Raw genomic sequence first — 18,865 nt, 5'->3', positions numbered from 1 at the left:
TCTCTTAGGAGCTAAGCCTTATTCCAGTATGCATGGAGAGCACACTCTCCCACAGAGCAGCATGGTTCCTGAAGCTTAGGCGTGTTGGTTGCCAGAACACATAAGCAGCATGAAGGAGGAATGACCAACACAGGCGTGGGTGTTGGGAGAGATCTGGGAAGGTTTAACCTCCACAGCAGGAGAACCTGTGTTTCATGCTACCTGTTGGTTCCTGACTAGCTTTCCCTTACAGTACACATAGCTAGAATCTGATCGCTCCCCACTTCCTCTGCAGCTACCACCCTGGTCTAAGTCACCACCACCTCTGGCTGAGATTCCTACAGTGCTTTCTAATGGAGCCTTTTTTCACATTCTTGTTCCCAAAAGTCTATTGGCAGTGCAATGACCAGAGTTATTCTTTAAAAATCTAACTCAAACCATGTAACTTCTCAGAACCCCATTTCAGTCAGAGTGAAAACCAAAGTTTTGTCAAAGACCTATAAAGCCTTTTATCTCCCTCAATATCTTGCTAACCCCCCTCCTACTAGTCTCCCTCTTCCTCACTCTGAGTCCATCATTTGATCACTTGCTATTACTTGCCTGCTCTCACTCCATCATTCTCACCTTTCTTTTTTCCCCTTTAGTATTTATTATCTTCTAATGAATGAGTCTGCTTATTTATGTGTGTGCCATGAGAGAACAAATATTTGCTTTGTTCATTTATGTGTACCAAGCACCTAGGTGCACAGTAATCACTCACTAAGCATTTGTTTAATGAATGAATGAATGAATAAGTTTACTTATTTTGAATACACAGTCTGTGAAACTTGTACCTAAGCAAGAGATGATAAAGACAAGAAAGCAAACAAGCCAGAATTATTCTGGAAGAGGTACTATGTCAGGATTCAAATTAGTATCATGAATGGCTGGCTTAGCACTGATTATTAATTAATTCCTGTCAACCTTTAAGATGTGAAAAAAAAATCTAATACACTTAAATAAAGGAGATGCTTTAGAAGAACTCTACCATCAATGAGTGAAATGTGAAGCTAAGTGCACACACAGCTAGAACATTTCTAATTTTGTATGCCTTAACTTTATACATATATAGATTTTTTTCCAAGCAGCATGAATTGTCTTCTCTTATAATTTCCTCAGCTTAATTTCTCTTTTGTTATACCTCTACTTAAAACAACAACAATAACAAAAACAAAAGTAGTTTTATTTTCTTGCAGCTACTGAGCAGGGGGTTGGTGAAGGGCTGGTGTTGGCAGGGAGAAAGATTACTTTCTCCCTTGGAATCAAAAGCTCCCAATCTGGTACTATTCTGTTTAGCTCTGATGAAGGCAGGCTTTTCCAAGGGAACAAAACACCCACTGCCTTCACACTTCACATTATTATTTAATTATTCCGTCCAAAATTCCCAAGAGGTAGAACATTCATTCTCGAGAGAAAAAGAAATTAAAAAATGTGTTTTTACAAGATCACTCTGCCAGTTGGTGGCAGAGAGCTCCAAAAAAAATAAATAAAATATGGAAGCTCATGGTATTAAGTGTAAGATAAGATAAAGACAAAATGCTGATATGATCTGGAAATATACTTGGATAACAAAGCATCTGTCCTGACTGTTATAGATCATCTACCTGTTCATTCACACAGCCTTCAAATACGCATCATTATCTGCTGGTGATGCAACCATCTAGAAACTGTCCACATCAACATGCAATTTAATGAGGATTTGAGATCTACTCTGTGCCAGGCTCAGTGCTTAACTCTGGCAAATGTAAATTTTAAAAAAATGGGAATTTGTTCCCTGGGGAATATGCTCATTTTTTCAGCTAACAAATCCAATACTTGCTGACATTCTCACAATTTCATTTTCCCTTTCCTCCTGTCACAAGCCCTAAATATTTTCAATTTAATATTGATTAAAATCAGTTGCAAACAAAGTCCACAGCTTCTAGTAGTAGAAACTATAAGAGGAAATAAATCTTTGTGATAATGCAAAACATTGGATGTAATAGTTGAGATAACTATAAGTATTTATATACCAGTTGGTCATCAGTTAACATAAGATTTAAATTAAAAATATATCTAGGTTCTATCTTAGAGAGTTACGTTTCTTTCTATGTTTGCTTGCTTAAAAGGGCAATACACATGATACTGATTTTTTTAAAAACGTGGTTGGGAAAATTCCTGTTTTGTTCCCTTAAACTGTGTTTGTCATAGCAGGTTGCTTTTATACATTAACACTATGATAATTAATCTGGTCTAATGAACTCAACCATTTAAAAAAATCAATGTCATCATTCTTAGAATAGGAACATAGGTAAATGTACCTTTGGAGAGCAAAATAAATAATTGCAGAAAATGAACTTTGAAATGCAATCCCAGAATCTTAATATTCCTTGATACTATACTTGATTATTTCTAACTCTATACTGGCTCTTCCCAGTCACCCTCCCCAGAAGGCATTTTTAAAATCTCATCAATCTTCTGTTTCCTCAGTCTTTCTCTCCCTTTTCTTCCCTGTCCTTCTCTTCCCTTCTCTCCCTGCTTCTCTCCATTCACCCTTCTTTCCTGGGTCTTCCTCGTCATCATTTAAACATGTCGTATAAGAAAGACAGAAAGAAGTGAAACCTCATGAGACCTCGTTTCCCTCTCTGGGTGTCGCTCTTCATCCTCCCATTCACAGAGGAGCAAGCTGACGACGTTTGCTGCTGCCTCTATTTTCCCACTATCCAGTCACCCTTCATGCCAAACTAGCTTTCAAGTCTATGTCTTCATAGAAATGACTCACTGTTTTCACCAAAGATTTCTACATCCTCCAACTAACTGGGCCTCTTTCTTGTCTTACCTGACTTCTTAGCAGTATTTTGCCCTGGTAACCACTCTTCCCTGTGACTCCTCATCTCTTCGTCTTCCACCTATGTCCAACTCCTTAAACCATCTGTTTTCCTTTCCTACTTTTATAGGTTCACTCCTAGGTTTATTTTTTCCCCCTCATTCTCTCTAGTGATTTCATCATAACCACGGTTTATGTTACCATCTATAATCTAAAAACTAAAGCATTTACCTTCAGTGTAGACTCCTCATTTGGGCTACATTGAGAAATAGAAGTAAAAATGTTTGAAATTTGTGTCTAGAGCCCAAATGAGGAATCTACACTGAAGGTAAATACTTTAGTTTTTATTTTGTATATTTTTATACTTTTGATTTTTTTTACATAAGTTTTTTTTTCTTTCTGTAATGTGATAAATATGTTTCTTTAAAACCCTAGAATGTTTAACTAAAATAGCAAGAGTGGTTTATTTTTCGATAATGAGACTATGAGAGATATGCTTTTACTTCCTATTTTTCTTTTTTTTTTTTCTAGTGAATGTTGTTAATTTTATTGTTTCACTTGGAAAAAAAATTCTTTAAAGAGCATTTTTAAAAAAACCATTTGAAGAAAGGAAAGTTATGAGGGATAAAATGGCATTATATAATGATAAAAAGGTTGATTGTCCAAGAAGATATAACATTCTTAAACTGTATGTACCTAGTAATAGAGTCTCAAATTATGTGAGACAAAACTAGTAGAAATGTAAGGAGTAATAGATGAATCCACTATCTTCGTTGGAGACTTCAACACTCCTATATCAGAAATAGATCCAGCAGGCAGAAAACCAGCAAGGACATAGTTGAACTCAGTAATATCATCAATCAACTGAATATAAATGACATCTGTAGACTATTTTATCCAACAACAGAATACACATTTTTCTAAAGTTCACATGGACCATTCAGCAAAAAAGAGAATATTCTGGGCCATAAAATACACCTCAACGTATTTAAAAGAATGGAAACCATACAATGTGGTCTCTCAAACCACAGTAAAATTAAACTAGAAATTAATAACAGAAAGGTAACCTGAAAATCCCCAAATATATGGAGGTTAAACAACATACTTCTAAATAACACGAGACAAAGAAAAAAATCTCAGAATAAAAAATATTTTGAAATAAATAAAAATAAAAACACAATTTATCAAAATGTAAATTTTCAATATTTAGGACAGTGAAAGTAGTGCTTAAAGGAAAATTTATAGCATTGAATGCATATATTAGACAAAAAGAAAGAACTAAAATCAGTAATCTGAGTTTCCATCTTAGGAAATAGGAAAAAAGAGAGCAAATTAAACCCAAAATAAACAGAAGAAAAGAAAAAGAATTAGAAATCAATGAAACTTAAAACAAGAAATCAGTAGGAAAAAAAAAAATCAATTAAACCCAAAGATGGCTCTTTGAAGAGATCAATGAATCAGTAAGACTCTAGCCAGGCTAAGAAAAACAGACAACATAAATTACCAATATCAGAAATGAAAGAAGAGACATGGAGATTAAAAGATTAGTTAAAAAATACTATGAACAACTCTAAGGCCACATTTAATAACCTAGATGAAATAAGCCAATTCCATGAAAGACACAATCTGTCAAAACTCACACAAAAGGAATATATCTGAATAATTCTATACCTATTAAAGAAATTGAGTTGGTAATTAACAACCTTCCAAAACAGAAGGCACCAGGCCCAGATGAGTATACTGATGATTTCCACCAAACATTTAAGAAAGAAGTTGTACCAATTCTCTACAATCTCTTGCAGAGTACAGATGCAGAGAAAATACTTTCTTACCCATTTTAAGAGGCCAGCATTATCCTAACACCAAAACCAGACAGAGATATTCAGAGAAAACAAAACTACAGACCAATGTATCTCATCAACATAGATGCAACATTTTCAACAAAATATTAGCAACAGAATCCAATAATGTATAAAAAATTATACACCACAACCAACTGAGATTTATCCAAGTATGCAAGGCTGGTTTAATATTTGAAAATTAATTAATGTAATCCATCTCACAAAAAGGCTAAAAGAAAAAAATCATATGATCATATTAATAGATACAAAAAGACATTTGACAAAATATGAAACCTGTTCATGATAAAAACTTGGAATAAACTAGGAATAGAAGGGAACTTCCTCAACTTGATAAAGAATATCTACAAAAAATGTTCAGCTAACATCATACTTAATGCTGAGAAACTAGAAGCTTTCCTAGTAAGATAAGGAACAAAGTAAGAATGTCCCCTCTCACCGCTCCTTTTCAACATCATACTGGAAGTACTAGCTAATACACTATGGCATGAAAAGGACCTACAAGGTATACAGATTGGAAGGAAAGGAATAAAACTGACTTCGTTCACAACTGACATGATCATTACACAGAAGATTCAAATAAATAGACAAAAAACAAACAAACAAGCAAACAAACAAAAAACCTACCTCTTGAAACCAATAAGCAATTATAGCAGGGTTGAAGGATACAAGGTTAATATATAAAAGTCAATTGCTTTCCTATATACCAGCAATGACCATATAGAATTTAAAATTAAAAGCACAATATCATTTAATTACCACCCCAAAGAATTAAATTCTTAGATGTAAATCAAATAAATACATGCAAGATCTGTATCAGGGAGACTATAAAATTCTGATGAATGTGATCAAAGAAGAAAGAACTAAATAAATGAAGAGATATTCCATGTACATGGATAAGAAGACAGTGTTATCAAGATGTCAGTTCTTCCCAACTTGATCTACAGATTTAAGGCAAGGACAATCAAAATTTCAACAAATTATTTTGTAAATATTGACAGGCTGATTATAAATTTTACATGAAGAGAAAAAAGACTCAGAATAGCCAATACAATGTTGAAAGAGAACAACAAAGTTGGAGGATTGATAACCTGACTTCAATACTTACTCTAAAGCTACAGTAATGATATTGGTGAATGAATAAGCATGTAGATCAATGGAATAGAATAGTGAGCTCACAATTAGACCCACATAAACATCAACCTGACTTATAAAAGTCAACTGATTTTTTGCAAAGGAGCAAAAGTAATGCAATGGAGCAAAGACAATCTTTTAAACAAATGGTGCTGGAACAATTGGACATTCACATGTTAAAAAAAAATTAACTTAGTCACAGACCTAACACCTTTCATAAAAATTAAGTAAAAATGGATCACAGACCTAAATGTAAAATACAACAGTCTTAGGAGATAACATTTGAGATAATTCATATGACCTTACATATATAATTTATATGAGATAATTTACAGTGAGGACTTTTGAGAGGCAACATTAAGTGCAAATACATGAAAGAAATGATTGATAAGCTGGACTTCTGCTTTGCAAGAGACAATGCCAAGAGCATGAGAAGAAAAGCCATAGACTGGGAGAAAACATTTGCAAAAGATCCACTTAATAAAGGAATATTATCCAAAATATACAAAGAACTCTTAAAACTCAACAATAAAAAAAAACTCAATTAGAAAACAAGGCAAAGATTTTAACAGACAACTCACCAAAGAAGATACACAGATGGTAAATAAGTGTATGAAAAGATGTACCACATCACAAGTCATCAGGAAAATAAAAAAAATTTTTAAAAATGAGATACCACTACACACCTATCAGAATGGCCAATGTCCAAGAATACCGACAATAGCAAGTCCTGACAAAGATATAAAGCAACAGAGAACTCTATTCATTGCTGGTGGGAATGCAAAATGGTACAGCTGTTTTGGAAGGTTGGAGGTATCTTACAAAATTGAACATACTATTACCATACAATAATCAATTCAATCCTTGGTATTTACCCAAAGAAGCTGAAAATATATGTCCATCCAAAACCTGCACAAGGATGTTTACAATAGCTTTATTCATACTTCCCCAAACTAGTAAGCAATGAAGGTGTCCTTTAATTGGTAAGTGAATAAATAAACTGTGGTATCTCCAGATAATGGAATATTATTCAGCACTAAAAAGAAATGAGCTGTACAGTCATGAAAAGACATTGAGCAAGCTTAAATGCATACCACTCAGTGAAATATGCCAATCTGAAAAGGCTCCATGCTGTATGATTTCACTTATATGACATTCTGGAAAACGCAAAACTATGGAGACTAAAAATATCAGGGGTTGGGGTGATGGACAGATTCAGAAGGAGAACACAGATAATTTTAGAGCAATAAAAATACTTTGTATGATACTATAATATGCATACATGTTATTACACATTTGTCCAAACCTATAGAATGTACAACACCAAGAGTGAACTGTAATGTAAACTATGCACTCTGAGTGATAAGGAGGTGTCAATGTAGGTCATCAATTGTAACAAATATATCATTCTGGTAGGAGATGCAGATTATAGGAGAGATTATGCATGTTGGAGGCTAAGGGGCATATGGGAAATCTCTGTATCTACCTCTCTATTCTACTGTGATCCTCAACCTGCTTTAAAAAATAAAGTCTTTTAATAAAGCATTAAAGAAACAGGATTAGGAAGAAACAGTTCCATTCACAGTTCCAAGCAAACTCTTTTCTTTCAACACTTTTTTTTTCTTTTCATAGGGTTTTGTACTTTACATTGGTATAATCATTCCTTCTTCAATTTTTACAGTTATAAAAATAGTTATGCCCTTTGAAAAATATTTAAATTTATAGAAATGTATAGAGTAAAATAGGAATACATTTTTAAATGGGACTATACATTTGCATTTCTTTTACATTTGGGAGAAAATCGCTATACATTTTAAAAACTCATGCATTACACACTTGCATACTAAAACATAAATGATCATATCTCTTCCAGTATATTATATCACATAACTAATATTACTAAAGAACCTACCTCCTTTTCCAACATCAAGCCTTCTGCTCTTAGGTTCTTTTCAAATGTGTTTCTTTTGTCATATTGTATATTTGACTTTCGATAAACCAGGATGTAATCAATCCGTTTTTTGCCATCTTTGAATAGAAGTCCACTGGATGCTATGTAATTCATGTCATTCTGCAAACAAAGCAATGGTTGTTAGCAGTGTGGGTTAGACAAGCACACACATTTTGGTTTCATTGACTTCCATTTGAATGTTGGCAATCCAATATAAAAATGTCTTTACATTCCAATTATGAGATATGGAAAGATCATTTAAAAAATTTAAAATCTACAGCAAGAGACAAGCTAAAGAGTGATGTTCCAGGATTTGAAATCAGGCAGACACCAGAACAGAACATGGATCCCCCTGATGTTAGCATCAAAATGCATATGTTTTACTCAGTAAGATTCTATAAAAATGATACCAGCTTACACATGTTGAACATTTTCTCAAAATCAGGCCCAGACATAAATGCTTTACATGTTTTATCTTATTTAATACTCAAACTTGCACTTCGAAGATAAAGACACTGGCACTTAAACGTAAGTACTGAGAACTGAAATTAACATAATTTCCTATATTAAATAATACTCAGACCAGACATTATTTTCCTAAACCCATGTTCAACAACAGTAAACCAAACAATAATTCTGAGCTTCTTGCTCCAAGAAATACTTGCTCTCAAAATATAAGACTATGCTTCAACTAACATAGCGTCTTTTCAAGACTAATCACTTGCTTTTTAAGACTGCTTAAAGGCCCTCAGCTTGCTGTGCCCACCTATCCCAGCTGTTTTCTAGAACAGCCCAGGTCCTAGAACCCTTTGAAATCTCCCCTGACTTCATCTTCTTAAAATACTAGTAAAAGACTCAGATGGTATCCTTATTTACTATAGCTTTAATGAAATCAGTTTTATCGATTAACAGATTTTCCTGATGGTCTCTTTTGAGGGGGTGGCACTTGGTCAATATACTGTTCAACATTATTGATAAGCCAGGACTTGAATCCAGTTTTGATTCCAGGTTCGTGTTCTTAGCTATTATATACGTCGTCCTCCTTTCTCCATATTTTCTATCAAACTATTTGAACATCTGTACCAGCTCTTTATTCCATTTTTCCCAAACAGGCATTCTCGAAATTTTAAAAATGTCCTAATATTTGGGGAGGTATCTGACAATGTCAGACAAAGGCATCTCAAACTTCTTTAGAGAAGCTTGCTTGGAACATATATGCAGCTCAAGGTAAAAAAAGTGAGGACCAGAGTAACCTGATGGCCAAGGAGTCATAGATATCTGAGAGACTGTCATCCTATAGAGACAGGTTAGGCTGCCTCAGGAACTCTGGATTTTTAGAAAGAATAGGTTCAAAGTGTGTAAATTCAGGGTACTAAAGATTCCCACGTCTAGGGGCAAGAAGACTTTGCACAGCATTTTCTTCAGTGAATGATGAAGTTTTGAGATCCCAAGGATTATTTTATTGGGTATCATAAAATGACTAAGTAACCAACTCCAGCAGAGTCACCAAGGCCTCGTCATTGCATAATAATGTTAATAACAGCTATCACTGATTGATCACTTTCTATGGTGCCAGACAACATGCCAGGTGCTTTATGAGGTTAATTTAATTATCATAATTCATTAAGGTAGATACTGACTTGAGTACACAGAAGCCAAAGAAGCCATGACATTCCAGATGTCATGGAAAAGATAATAGTGAAGCTAGGACTTTCATCTATATACTAGGTATTTATAGGCAGTATTAGAAGGTTAACCCCACAAAAGGTCATTACAGCTCCTATAGGATAGAGATAATGAGGATTTATGGGCACAGAAGACAAAATTAACTTCAGACTTAGGAGTGCTTCCACCTCCACCACTCCATAGATTTCTCTTGTCAAGGTCACCAATGACATACTCAATTGATACGTTCAATCGTCAATTTTCTATCCTGTTCTTACCTTACCTTTCAGTAGTCTACTCACTCACTCCTCCTTAAATTATTTTTTCTTTTCACTCACAGGACGTCTAATTTATTTGGATTTTCTCTTGTTTAGATGGTTCCTTGTTCTTAGCTTTCGATGATTGCTCTCTTCTTCTGAATTGTTAAAGGACCAGTCATTGGCCTTCTATATCTGCATTCCCTTCCTTGAGATTTTTGTCCAGTCTCATGGCTTTAACTAAACATCTATATGCTGACAACTACATAATTAATATTCATAGGGTTATGTATCCAACTGCCTTCTTGATTTCTTCACCTGGATGTCTAATGTACATCTCACAGTTAACTGTCCAAAATAGAATTCATTATTTTCTCCAAGCAGCTGTTTCCCCAAATCTTCTTTGTTCTGGTTGGTTGCAAATCTATCCCTTTAATTGATTGGATTAAAAATCTTGAGTCATCTTTATCTCCTCTCTTCACCCATTTAACACTCAAATCATCAGAAAATTCTTCAAGATAGATTTAGACTCTGACCACTTTCTAATACCTTCATTACCTCTGGTGGAAGCTAGATCATCTACTGACTACACTGTTGTAATATTCTGACTCATCTCCTAGCTTCTATCTTTGCTCCTCTAGAGTCTGTTCTCAACATGACAGTTGAGACACTTGAGTGTTCCTCTATGTTATAAATTACATAATGTCACTCCTCTCCTCAAGACCCTCTTGTTGCTTTCCAGGCCACTCTTGATTCTACTTTTCCTAATCTGTTTTCCCATAGCACCTGTTAAATTCCAACATGTTATATATCCCTAAATTATTTATTAATTTTCATTTGTTTACGGTCTGTCTTATTCTACTGGAATACAATTTTATGAAGGTAGTCAATTTTTACTGTTTTATTTCACAGATTATTTCAAACATCTAACCCAGGATCAAACACAGTCAGTGTCAATGCATATATGTGTGAAGAAGGAAGGAAGGAAAGAAAAAAAAGGAAGGAAGGAAGAAGGGAGGGAGGGAGGGTAAAAGGGAGGAAGGAAAGAAGGGAGGGAAGGAGGGTGGGAAGGAAAAGAAGGGAAAAATCCATAATTAGATGTATCCAGGTAGGGCTAACCTCAAAAATACAAGGCCAAGAAAATATCATATGGTCATTTCTCATCCTCTTCTCACCAATATTTAATAAGTCAAATTACAGTAAGTTAAGATAAATAATCACAAAACTATAGCAGAACTGAAATAGCCATGGTTTGCCCCTTGTTTTGTACATATGGCCCACTGCCTCCAGGCATCTCCATGGTAATCTAAATAAGGATTGGGCTAAAATAAGATTATATAAAATTTTTCTCTGCATTTTCTTCTGTTTGAAGGAAATGATCCTCTCCAGTCCAGCATTAAATATCATCTGAATCTTTTACTAGAAATTATATATTTAGTCACAGGTGAGGGCAAAAATCTTTCAGTGGGAAGACCCAGAAATAGAAGATAAGATAATTTAAAAAAAAATTTTATATGCTTTTCATATTTTAAGAGATTGACTGAAAGTGAAACCCTGATAGCTATTGTTATCCACTACTCTAACACTGAGTGAGCAAAATAAATGTTAAACTTGCCCAGAGAAGCAGCTGCCTTACTATTAAAATAAAATCTACATCTCTGTACAGTAAGTGACCTTAGGTATTTTTCACAAATTTCATCTCTGTCTGCATAAACATGTTCATAATCAAGCTCTATTAACTAGCATTCTAATTTATAATATAATTATTCTATCAATTTAAAGTTATTAATAATAAGTTCTACCAGTTTATCAGGCAAAATGAAAAGTAGTTATCAAAATGGTAATAAAGAAGCATGGCGAGATTTGGAAATCTCTGAATTATGTATAAAGAGAATAATATCAGTTCCATATAATTTTAAGGTTGAGTATTATATTTTATTTTAATACATATATGGCAACCATTAACCAGGATGTTGATTAACCCATGTTCAAACCTGTTGCCTAAAGTAGAATTGACAGGAAATTTAGTAGATATATCATTGTATCTAGACACCAAAAGAACAATTTCTTTGTTTGATATAATGGCTGTTCACACATGAAATCAAGACTCATTTCTTATCTGGTACAGTGAAATGCTTTACAATTACAGTGAGGAATGCATTCAATTTAATACCAGATTTTTCTTGTTTATTGTTCTCAGAAGACAGAATAAAACTATCTTTTCTCAGAGACCCTGGGAAGCAGAACATCCGTCAGATATGTAATCTTTTAACAGTTTTAAAAACAACTCAATTACTTAAGGCATTGCAAACCATGAAGCTCACATATTTTCAGAAAAGCTAGTCTTCCTAAAGAATATCTTGAGAATATGCAAGTTATGGCTCAGGTTTGCAAAGATTTTAGTACATTTGCAAACAGCAACAAAATTCTGCCTCTTTGTATGAGAACATATTTTAGGGTGTTCCTCAAATAAAAAATTATGACAATTACTGCTTGTTTGTGAGATGCACATTTTTTTCTAGTATTTATGCTTCTCAATCTAACAAGCATTTATTGAACACCTAATGTGTGCTAGGTGTTGTGTTAAACTCTAGAGATAAAAATAAGAACACATTGAATACTTTCAGAGATTTTAGAACACATATGGAATGATAGGCATGTAAACGTTTAGTTACAATGCTATCTACCATGTGCAGTAATAGAGGTCTGAGCTACAGAGTTGAAGAATGACAGGGGGTAGCCAGAGAAAAACTGATTAACGGGTGCCAGAAGCCATCAAGGGTCAAAATTGGACTTCCTTTGCCATAATATGTAGCATGAAAGAATATACTCATCCCAATATGCATGGGTCTCGGGTGCTACTAGTATCTGCTCCCACCCACAACGTTCCTTTTATCCAAACTTTAGTATTTGGATGCAACTAATTATTGCCATTATTATTTCGGTTTTTGTCTAGATTTACAGAGAGAGGCACAGGTGGGGCAGAGGGAGCAGGGCGTGACTCTGGAGCGCTCAGAAAACCGCACCTCTTGAGAAGAACAGTGGATGCTCAGTTTCGTAGGCTGTGTGGCCTCGCAGCCCAAAGTTAAGGACAGACCATGGGCTAGGTTAGCTCTATTTTCCTCCATAATGTGGGTGCCATGAGGCTGCTTTCAGTTAATAAGGCCACGTGTCTGTGTTTCAGGCTTGTGTTCCTTAACGCTATCCTACAAATCTCCAAATAATAAAAACTTTTCCCATTAGTTTCCAGCAGTGGTGTTCACTGTTGTGTTTCTGTGTCCTTTTCTGGCAATCTCTAATGGAAAGCTAGGAGATGGCAGTCTAGATGCTGTTAGTCTGATGCCACATTTTACTTGGAAGTTCTAGCTTTGTACTCCTTAATTAGAGAGACAGCCAAACAGCCTTGGTATGCAACTATAATTTATTTCAGAGTTAAAACCATCACTTGTATTAGCTCTTATTATGACCTTACCTATTATAGGGAAAAAAAAAGGGTTTTAGTATGTTTTTTCATTCCAGACAAATGAAAAGCAGTTTTGTCAAGAAAGTCACATATTTACAACAACAAAACAATCCCTATTAAAAAAAAAAAACTAACAAAAATACATCACATGCTGTGTGGTTCAGAAGAAATTCCACACATGGGTGGAAATTTAGTAAGTGCTACCAGATTAATTAAAATTCTGGTTTTCCTTTTCTTTTTTTTTTTTTTTCGTTTAGAGCAGAGAAAGGTTTATTGCAGGGCAGAGAAAGGAAGAAGGGGCAGCTCATGCCCAAGAAAACCTTGAACTCAAAATTCTGGTTTTTCTATCAGTAAACTTTTCATTTTAAAATGGTGCTTATAGAAGAAAAATGTTGTAATTTTCTAAGTGTCTTGGGGGATTAAAAAGTATATTAATATATATATATATAAATTTTAATGCAAGTAGCTTAACTTAAAATATACCAGAAATCGAATTACTATTCAAATTTTTCTTTGCAAATCATCTTTAATTATGAGTCTGCTGAACCTCAGAAAATCTGACCTCAGTGCTATGCAGTGTGGCTTCACTGCCGGAAAAAACCTGGCCAGGCTCATCTTACTGCCTCCTTAACAGAAGGTCAACTCTACTTCTAGTTCACATCGTCATCAAAAATACAAATCCTCTCTAAATCAGTTAACTCCAGAGTACTCTTATTACAAGGATACATCTCTAAATGATTGTATTCCAGCTCCTCTTTTCAATCTGGCAGAAATAACTGCTGTTTAAGAAAAAAGTAACTAACTAATATTTAATGAAATACTACAACTACATAGTAATATACACGCTCTGTGTATATTAACACATTTCATACTCACAAAAACTGAGAGATAGATACTATTTTTCCCATTTCACAGATGCTTAAATTGAGGCAGACTATCAAATAGATGGAAAGGTTTTGCATTCTGCACATTTTCAGCTATTGCTGAGAAATGAAACCAAAAGGTCCTGGAAAGCATCATGCATTTTATATCATTTTTATTATTACCACTGAAGTTGCTTCCTGTGGAAATACAACATTTTTAATAATTTTAATGAAAAAAATTATAAGAACAATTCATTTGCCGAATTAGCTCTCTAACCTAGTACTACTAGCCACAGAGATACATTATCTCTATCTAATGCTAGATTGATTCAGTAGTCATAACTACAGCTAACACTTATCACAGCTTTTCTATATGCTGAATGTTTAGCCAAGCACTTATACATACCAACTAATTTAATCTTTGTAAGAATCTGGCATGTCATTTCTAACATTTCTGAATTAGCCTAGGTAACAGCGGGTTACAACGCCCAGGTCAGCGAGTCAGTCAGCTGGAGTGTGGACTAGAATTCGGGCAGTCTGAGATGAATTTTACAACGCCTCTGCTCAGTGAGACGTTATTCCTATTTTCATCTTCCTCTTTTCACCCGGCTCTTGTTCCGTATTGCATGTGTGTATTTCATAATTGTGGCATGTCACAGATTAAAAGTCATTACTAATCATGGAATTCAATCGATTTATAATTAATATGGTATTGATTTCATCAACTCCAGAGACAGCTTGTGGATATCTTGGCAGCAGGGCCTCCACATGTGATCGGCTTACTATTTAGCAGGCAATGCCACACTGACTTTAAAAAACAATATTTTAAGATTCACAAAATTATACATCTCTCAAGGAACCTAAGTGGCGCCTTGTCGCCCAGGTGCAGAAGGCTCCCTCTGAGACCTGGTGGATAACAGTATACAGGGGGCGTAAGGCACAGAAAACAGAGAGGAGTGTTATTCTAGGTTGATTGTCCTTTCAGAGGCACAGCTAAGGCAACAAGGTGGGCTGAGAGCAGGATCAGACGCCAGCCATACAGCTTCTTCTCTGGTGGCAGCCTAAGAGCCACCTGTCCCACCTGGGATTCCACAGGGGTTCTCTTCCCCTCGCTCTCACTTGAGACTTAGTGGATGCCCAAGCTGTGGCTCTGTGTAACCTCCAGATTAAGGAATGAGGTTTGGGGGAAGCAGGTCAGTGCCTCTTCCTTCTCACTGCTTGTGCTTCTTGGGAAGACAGGGTAGGAAGCGAGCCACTGCCTCCCACCATGGCCTAGAGGCAGGTGCAAATGGGTTCCACAGCCTCTCTGCCCACAGGATATGTAACTGCTGGGACAAAGCTGTTGGCTCCAAATGGTAGCTTCACATTTTATATATTTAACAAAACAGAACAATAACAAAGCACCATAAACATTCCAGACTTTAATCTTGACCTAGATCTAATTCTTTTTCCCTCTCCTGGGGAGAAGACGTTTAGAGGCAAAGAGACATGTGGGAAAGGGTAGGACTAAAGACTGCTGTTCTTCCTATTGCTTGGTAACTTCACACAGTTCAGTTTCATGGCTTGTTTTTAAATCATACTAATTTTGTTTTCAGCTTTAGAAATGACTGAGTTGCCAAGTGAAAGAAGTCAGTTTGAAAAGGCTACATACTATACGATTCCAACAATGTGACATTCTGAAAAAGGTAAAACTATGGGGACAGCAAAAAGATTACAGGTTGCCAGGCATTTGGATTTTTAGGGTACCGCAACAACTATGAACGACACTATAACATGGATCCATGATATTATAAACTTGTCCTAAGTTACAGAATGTACATCACTCAGAGTGAACACTAATGTAAACTACAGACTTGGGGTGATGATGATGTGTTAAAGTGGGCTCATCAATTGTAACAATGTATTCTCTGGTGGGGGATGCCAATAATGAAAGAGGATGTGTGTGTGTGGGAGCAGAAGGTATATGGGAAATCTCTGATTTTTTGCTCGATTTTTCTGTGAACCTAAAACTGCTTTAAAAATGTGGTTTTTAAAAGTTGTTTTAAGGCTAAGTTAAAAGTCATGTAGCTGACAAGCTACTTTGTGTCTCTTATTGCCACTTCCTTAGCAATATTAGTTAAATTTATATCTTGGGGGAAAAAAGAGATAACTTTAAGTCAAAGAAAGTATCAAAAATAAAAGCGAAGGACTATATTTGTTTTCATTTAGCTGCACAATTCTTTTTTTCCAATATGACAATGTATTTGTTCAATAAATATTATTTTACATACATATATATATACACACACACACACAAACACTATGTGATAGGAATGCTTGTAGGCTTTGAGAATACAGCAATGCACAAGGCAAAACACGAGGTTATAGCCTGAAAGGCACATATAGTAAAGAAATACATGATATAATCCAGAGAGTGACAAGCACTATGCACAACTAAGTTATGCGCATTAAAGGAACATCAGTAAAGGCCATGTTAGATTATTTTAATAATCTAAAGCAAATCCTTTTCTTTTAGTAGATAGAAATAAAAATGTGGGGTTTGCAGTTGGGGCAATAAGATTCGAGTTACAGATATCGGTCAAATTTCTTTTTCTATAAAAGGGAAAGGTTCGATAGTTCACATGGTTATTGTGAAGGGAGGATTAAGTAAGGCAAGGTGCATCAGTAAGATGGTCTCTTGTTTATTTGAACATCCCATAACTGAACTTAAGACACAGTGAATGTATGTTAAATGAGACAATGCATAAATGACAGGAGTAAAAATTATGCAAAATATTATAAACAGGCTTATTATTATTAATAATATTATTATTATGTGATTATTAAGTCAGAATATAGAGGAGAGGGAGAAGATTCTAAAGAGGGGAGCCTTTGTGTAGCCAGGGAAGTGTGTAAATACAAAAAAAGTGTTCTTAGAAAATATAGCTTCTTAAAGTAAAGAGACTCATAAGATTAGGCCATTGAATTTTTGTCCAACTGAACACTTGGAATTGTGCTGATACAGCATCTTGTTAACTGAATGTTTATTGAATTGATTCAATGAATGCTTATGCGTTATACAAAATTAATTTACTCAAAACTTCAAATCCATTTTGGTCAGTCAGACAGAGCATATTGTTATTATATTTTTCCTTGTCCTGCTAACAAGCAGCTGCTGGTGTATCTCAGTTAGATTAAGAATTTTCAGTCTGGTCCATTATTGATATGCCAGAAATTCATGCAAGAGGTTGCATTCTAACGTATCAGAATACTGTATCTTACACTAAGTGTATTAGTTATCTATTGCTGCATAAAAAACTTACCACAAACTTAGGCACTTAAAACAATGCAGATATATTATCTTACATTTCTGTGGGTCAGGATTTTAGGCATGGCTTAGTGGGATCTTTTGCTGACAGCCACACAAAGCTGCGAAGTGTCAGCAGGGCTGTACTCCCCTCTTCAGGCTTGACTAGGGAGAATCCACTTCCAAGATAACCTAGACTCTTGATAGAATTCATCTTTGTGGCTAAGGAATGAGTATGTGAGTTTTTTCCCGGTAGCTGGAGGCCACTCTCAGCTTCTAGAAGCTTCTTACTCTCCCTTGACATGTGGGCACTCCCAAGATGGCAGCTTACTTAACCAAACAGACAAGAAGAGTCTGCAGAGTGAGCTGGCTAGCAAGGCAGAGTCTTACGTAGAGCAGCAGAATCGCAGAAGTGACACCTCATCTCCTTTGCCTTACTCTAGTGTCTAGAAGCAAGTCACAGGGGAGGGATGATACAAGAGTGTGAACACCAAGAGTTGGAGATGATTCAGGCCATCCTAGAGGCTGCCTGCCAAAGTAAGGTTTGTGAATTAGACAAAAGTTAACAATCGGGTTTGTAAGATTAAAAGGTTGGTTTTAAACAGTAATCTTATGAAAGACAGTGTGAAGGGAGGAAAGCTTATGGTCTCATTCACCGAACTCCTCAATGAACAACTGGGGGGGGTAATATATCAGTTTGGAAAATGTCAGGAGGAAATAAGGGGAAACTACGGAAATGAAAGGATCGAGATTTACTCATGGTTCTATCCCTGCTGATGTGTCTTCAGACAATCAGCTTTTCCTCTCCGTTGCTCAGTTCCCCCACCATGAATCAAACAGTGGTGCTAAAACAAGAAAGCGCCCTTGTAGCTGTGACTTTCATGATGCTCTTCTTTTTTTCCAAATATTTCTCCAAGAGGCTGGTTTTTTTTTTTTTTAACATCTCCCAGGTTTCTCAATTAACTTTGGCTAGGGTTTTTATTTCCACACAGAATGATGTTCACATAACTACCTGGCAGCCGAATTCATCCCTAAAGTGATCCAAAGGTCTTTTCAGGGAAAACTAAATGACAGTAGAGATCTGTTTTACTTCCACCTGAGTGAGCGCCTTTACCATCATGAAGGAGAAAACAGGAAACAAGGGCTGCTCTCATTCCAAAATAAAAGCGGTCTCCGTTCAATGACGTCAAATTTCACAAATCAGCTGGAATACAAAGCGCGCACTTTGGAATGCAGCGCCCCCTTTTGATCAAGGAAGTAAAGTCTGAAGTGGGACATGCAGAGAGGTAAAATCCTCCTAGTAAAACCTAGCACTATTTTCAGAAACAGAGCATAAAAATAGGAAAGCAGGGCTGTGATTCCAGCAACACGGCAAACAGATCATTTCAAAACCTTCATGCAATAAAACACCCAGAAGTGACAGATGAAATAAAACACACATCTTTTGAAATTCATAGAGGAGGTAACAGGAAAGCATGTAAAGATGATATTGGAAAATGGGGCACGAGAAGGTGGTCGTGTCCCAGGTCTCCGGCGAATGCACCTGGCCAAGTCAGAGTCCTT

General features: G+C 35.6%; 1 protein-coding gene across 2 annotated transcripts in view; it reads right to left on the bottom strand.

Annotated features, from left to right (window-relative positions):
• ANO3 (anoctamin 3) overlaps positions 1 to 18,865 on the bottom strand; it is a 360,516-nt gene that overhangs the window by 117,120 nt on the left and 224,531 nt on the right. For both annotated transcript variants that reach the window (XM_006195091.3, XM_032488381.1), the window contains one exon: positions 7,730 to 7,888. In XM_006195091.3, coding sequence (XP_006195153.2) covers positions 7,730 to 7,888 — 159 coding nt within the window. The remainder of the gene's footprint in view (positions 1 to 7,729; positions 7,889 to 18,865) is intronic.

This window comes from Camelus ferus, chromosome 10 (assembly GCF_009834535.1).
Source record: "Camelus ferus isolate YT-003-E chromosome 10, BCGSAC_Cfer_1.0, whole genome shotgun sequence".
In the NCBI taxonomy this organism is placed as follows: Eukaryota; Metazoa; Chordata; class Mammalia; order Artiodactyla; family Camelidae; genus Camelus; species Camelus ferus.
This window is presented reverse-complemented; position numbering and strand designations above follow the sequence as displayed.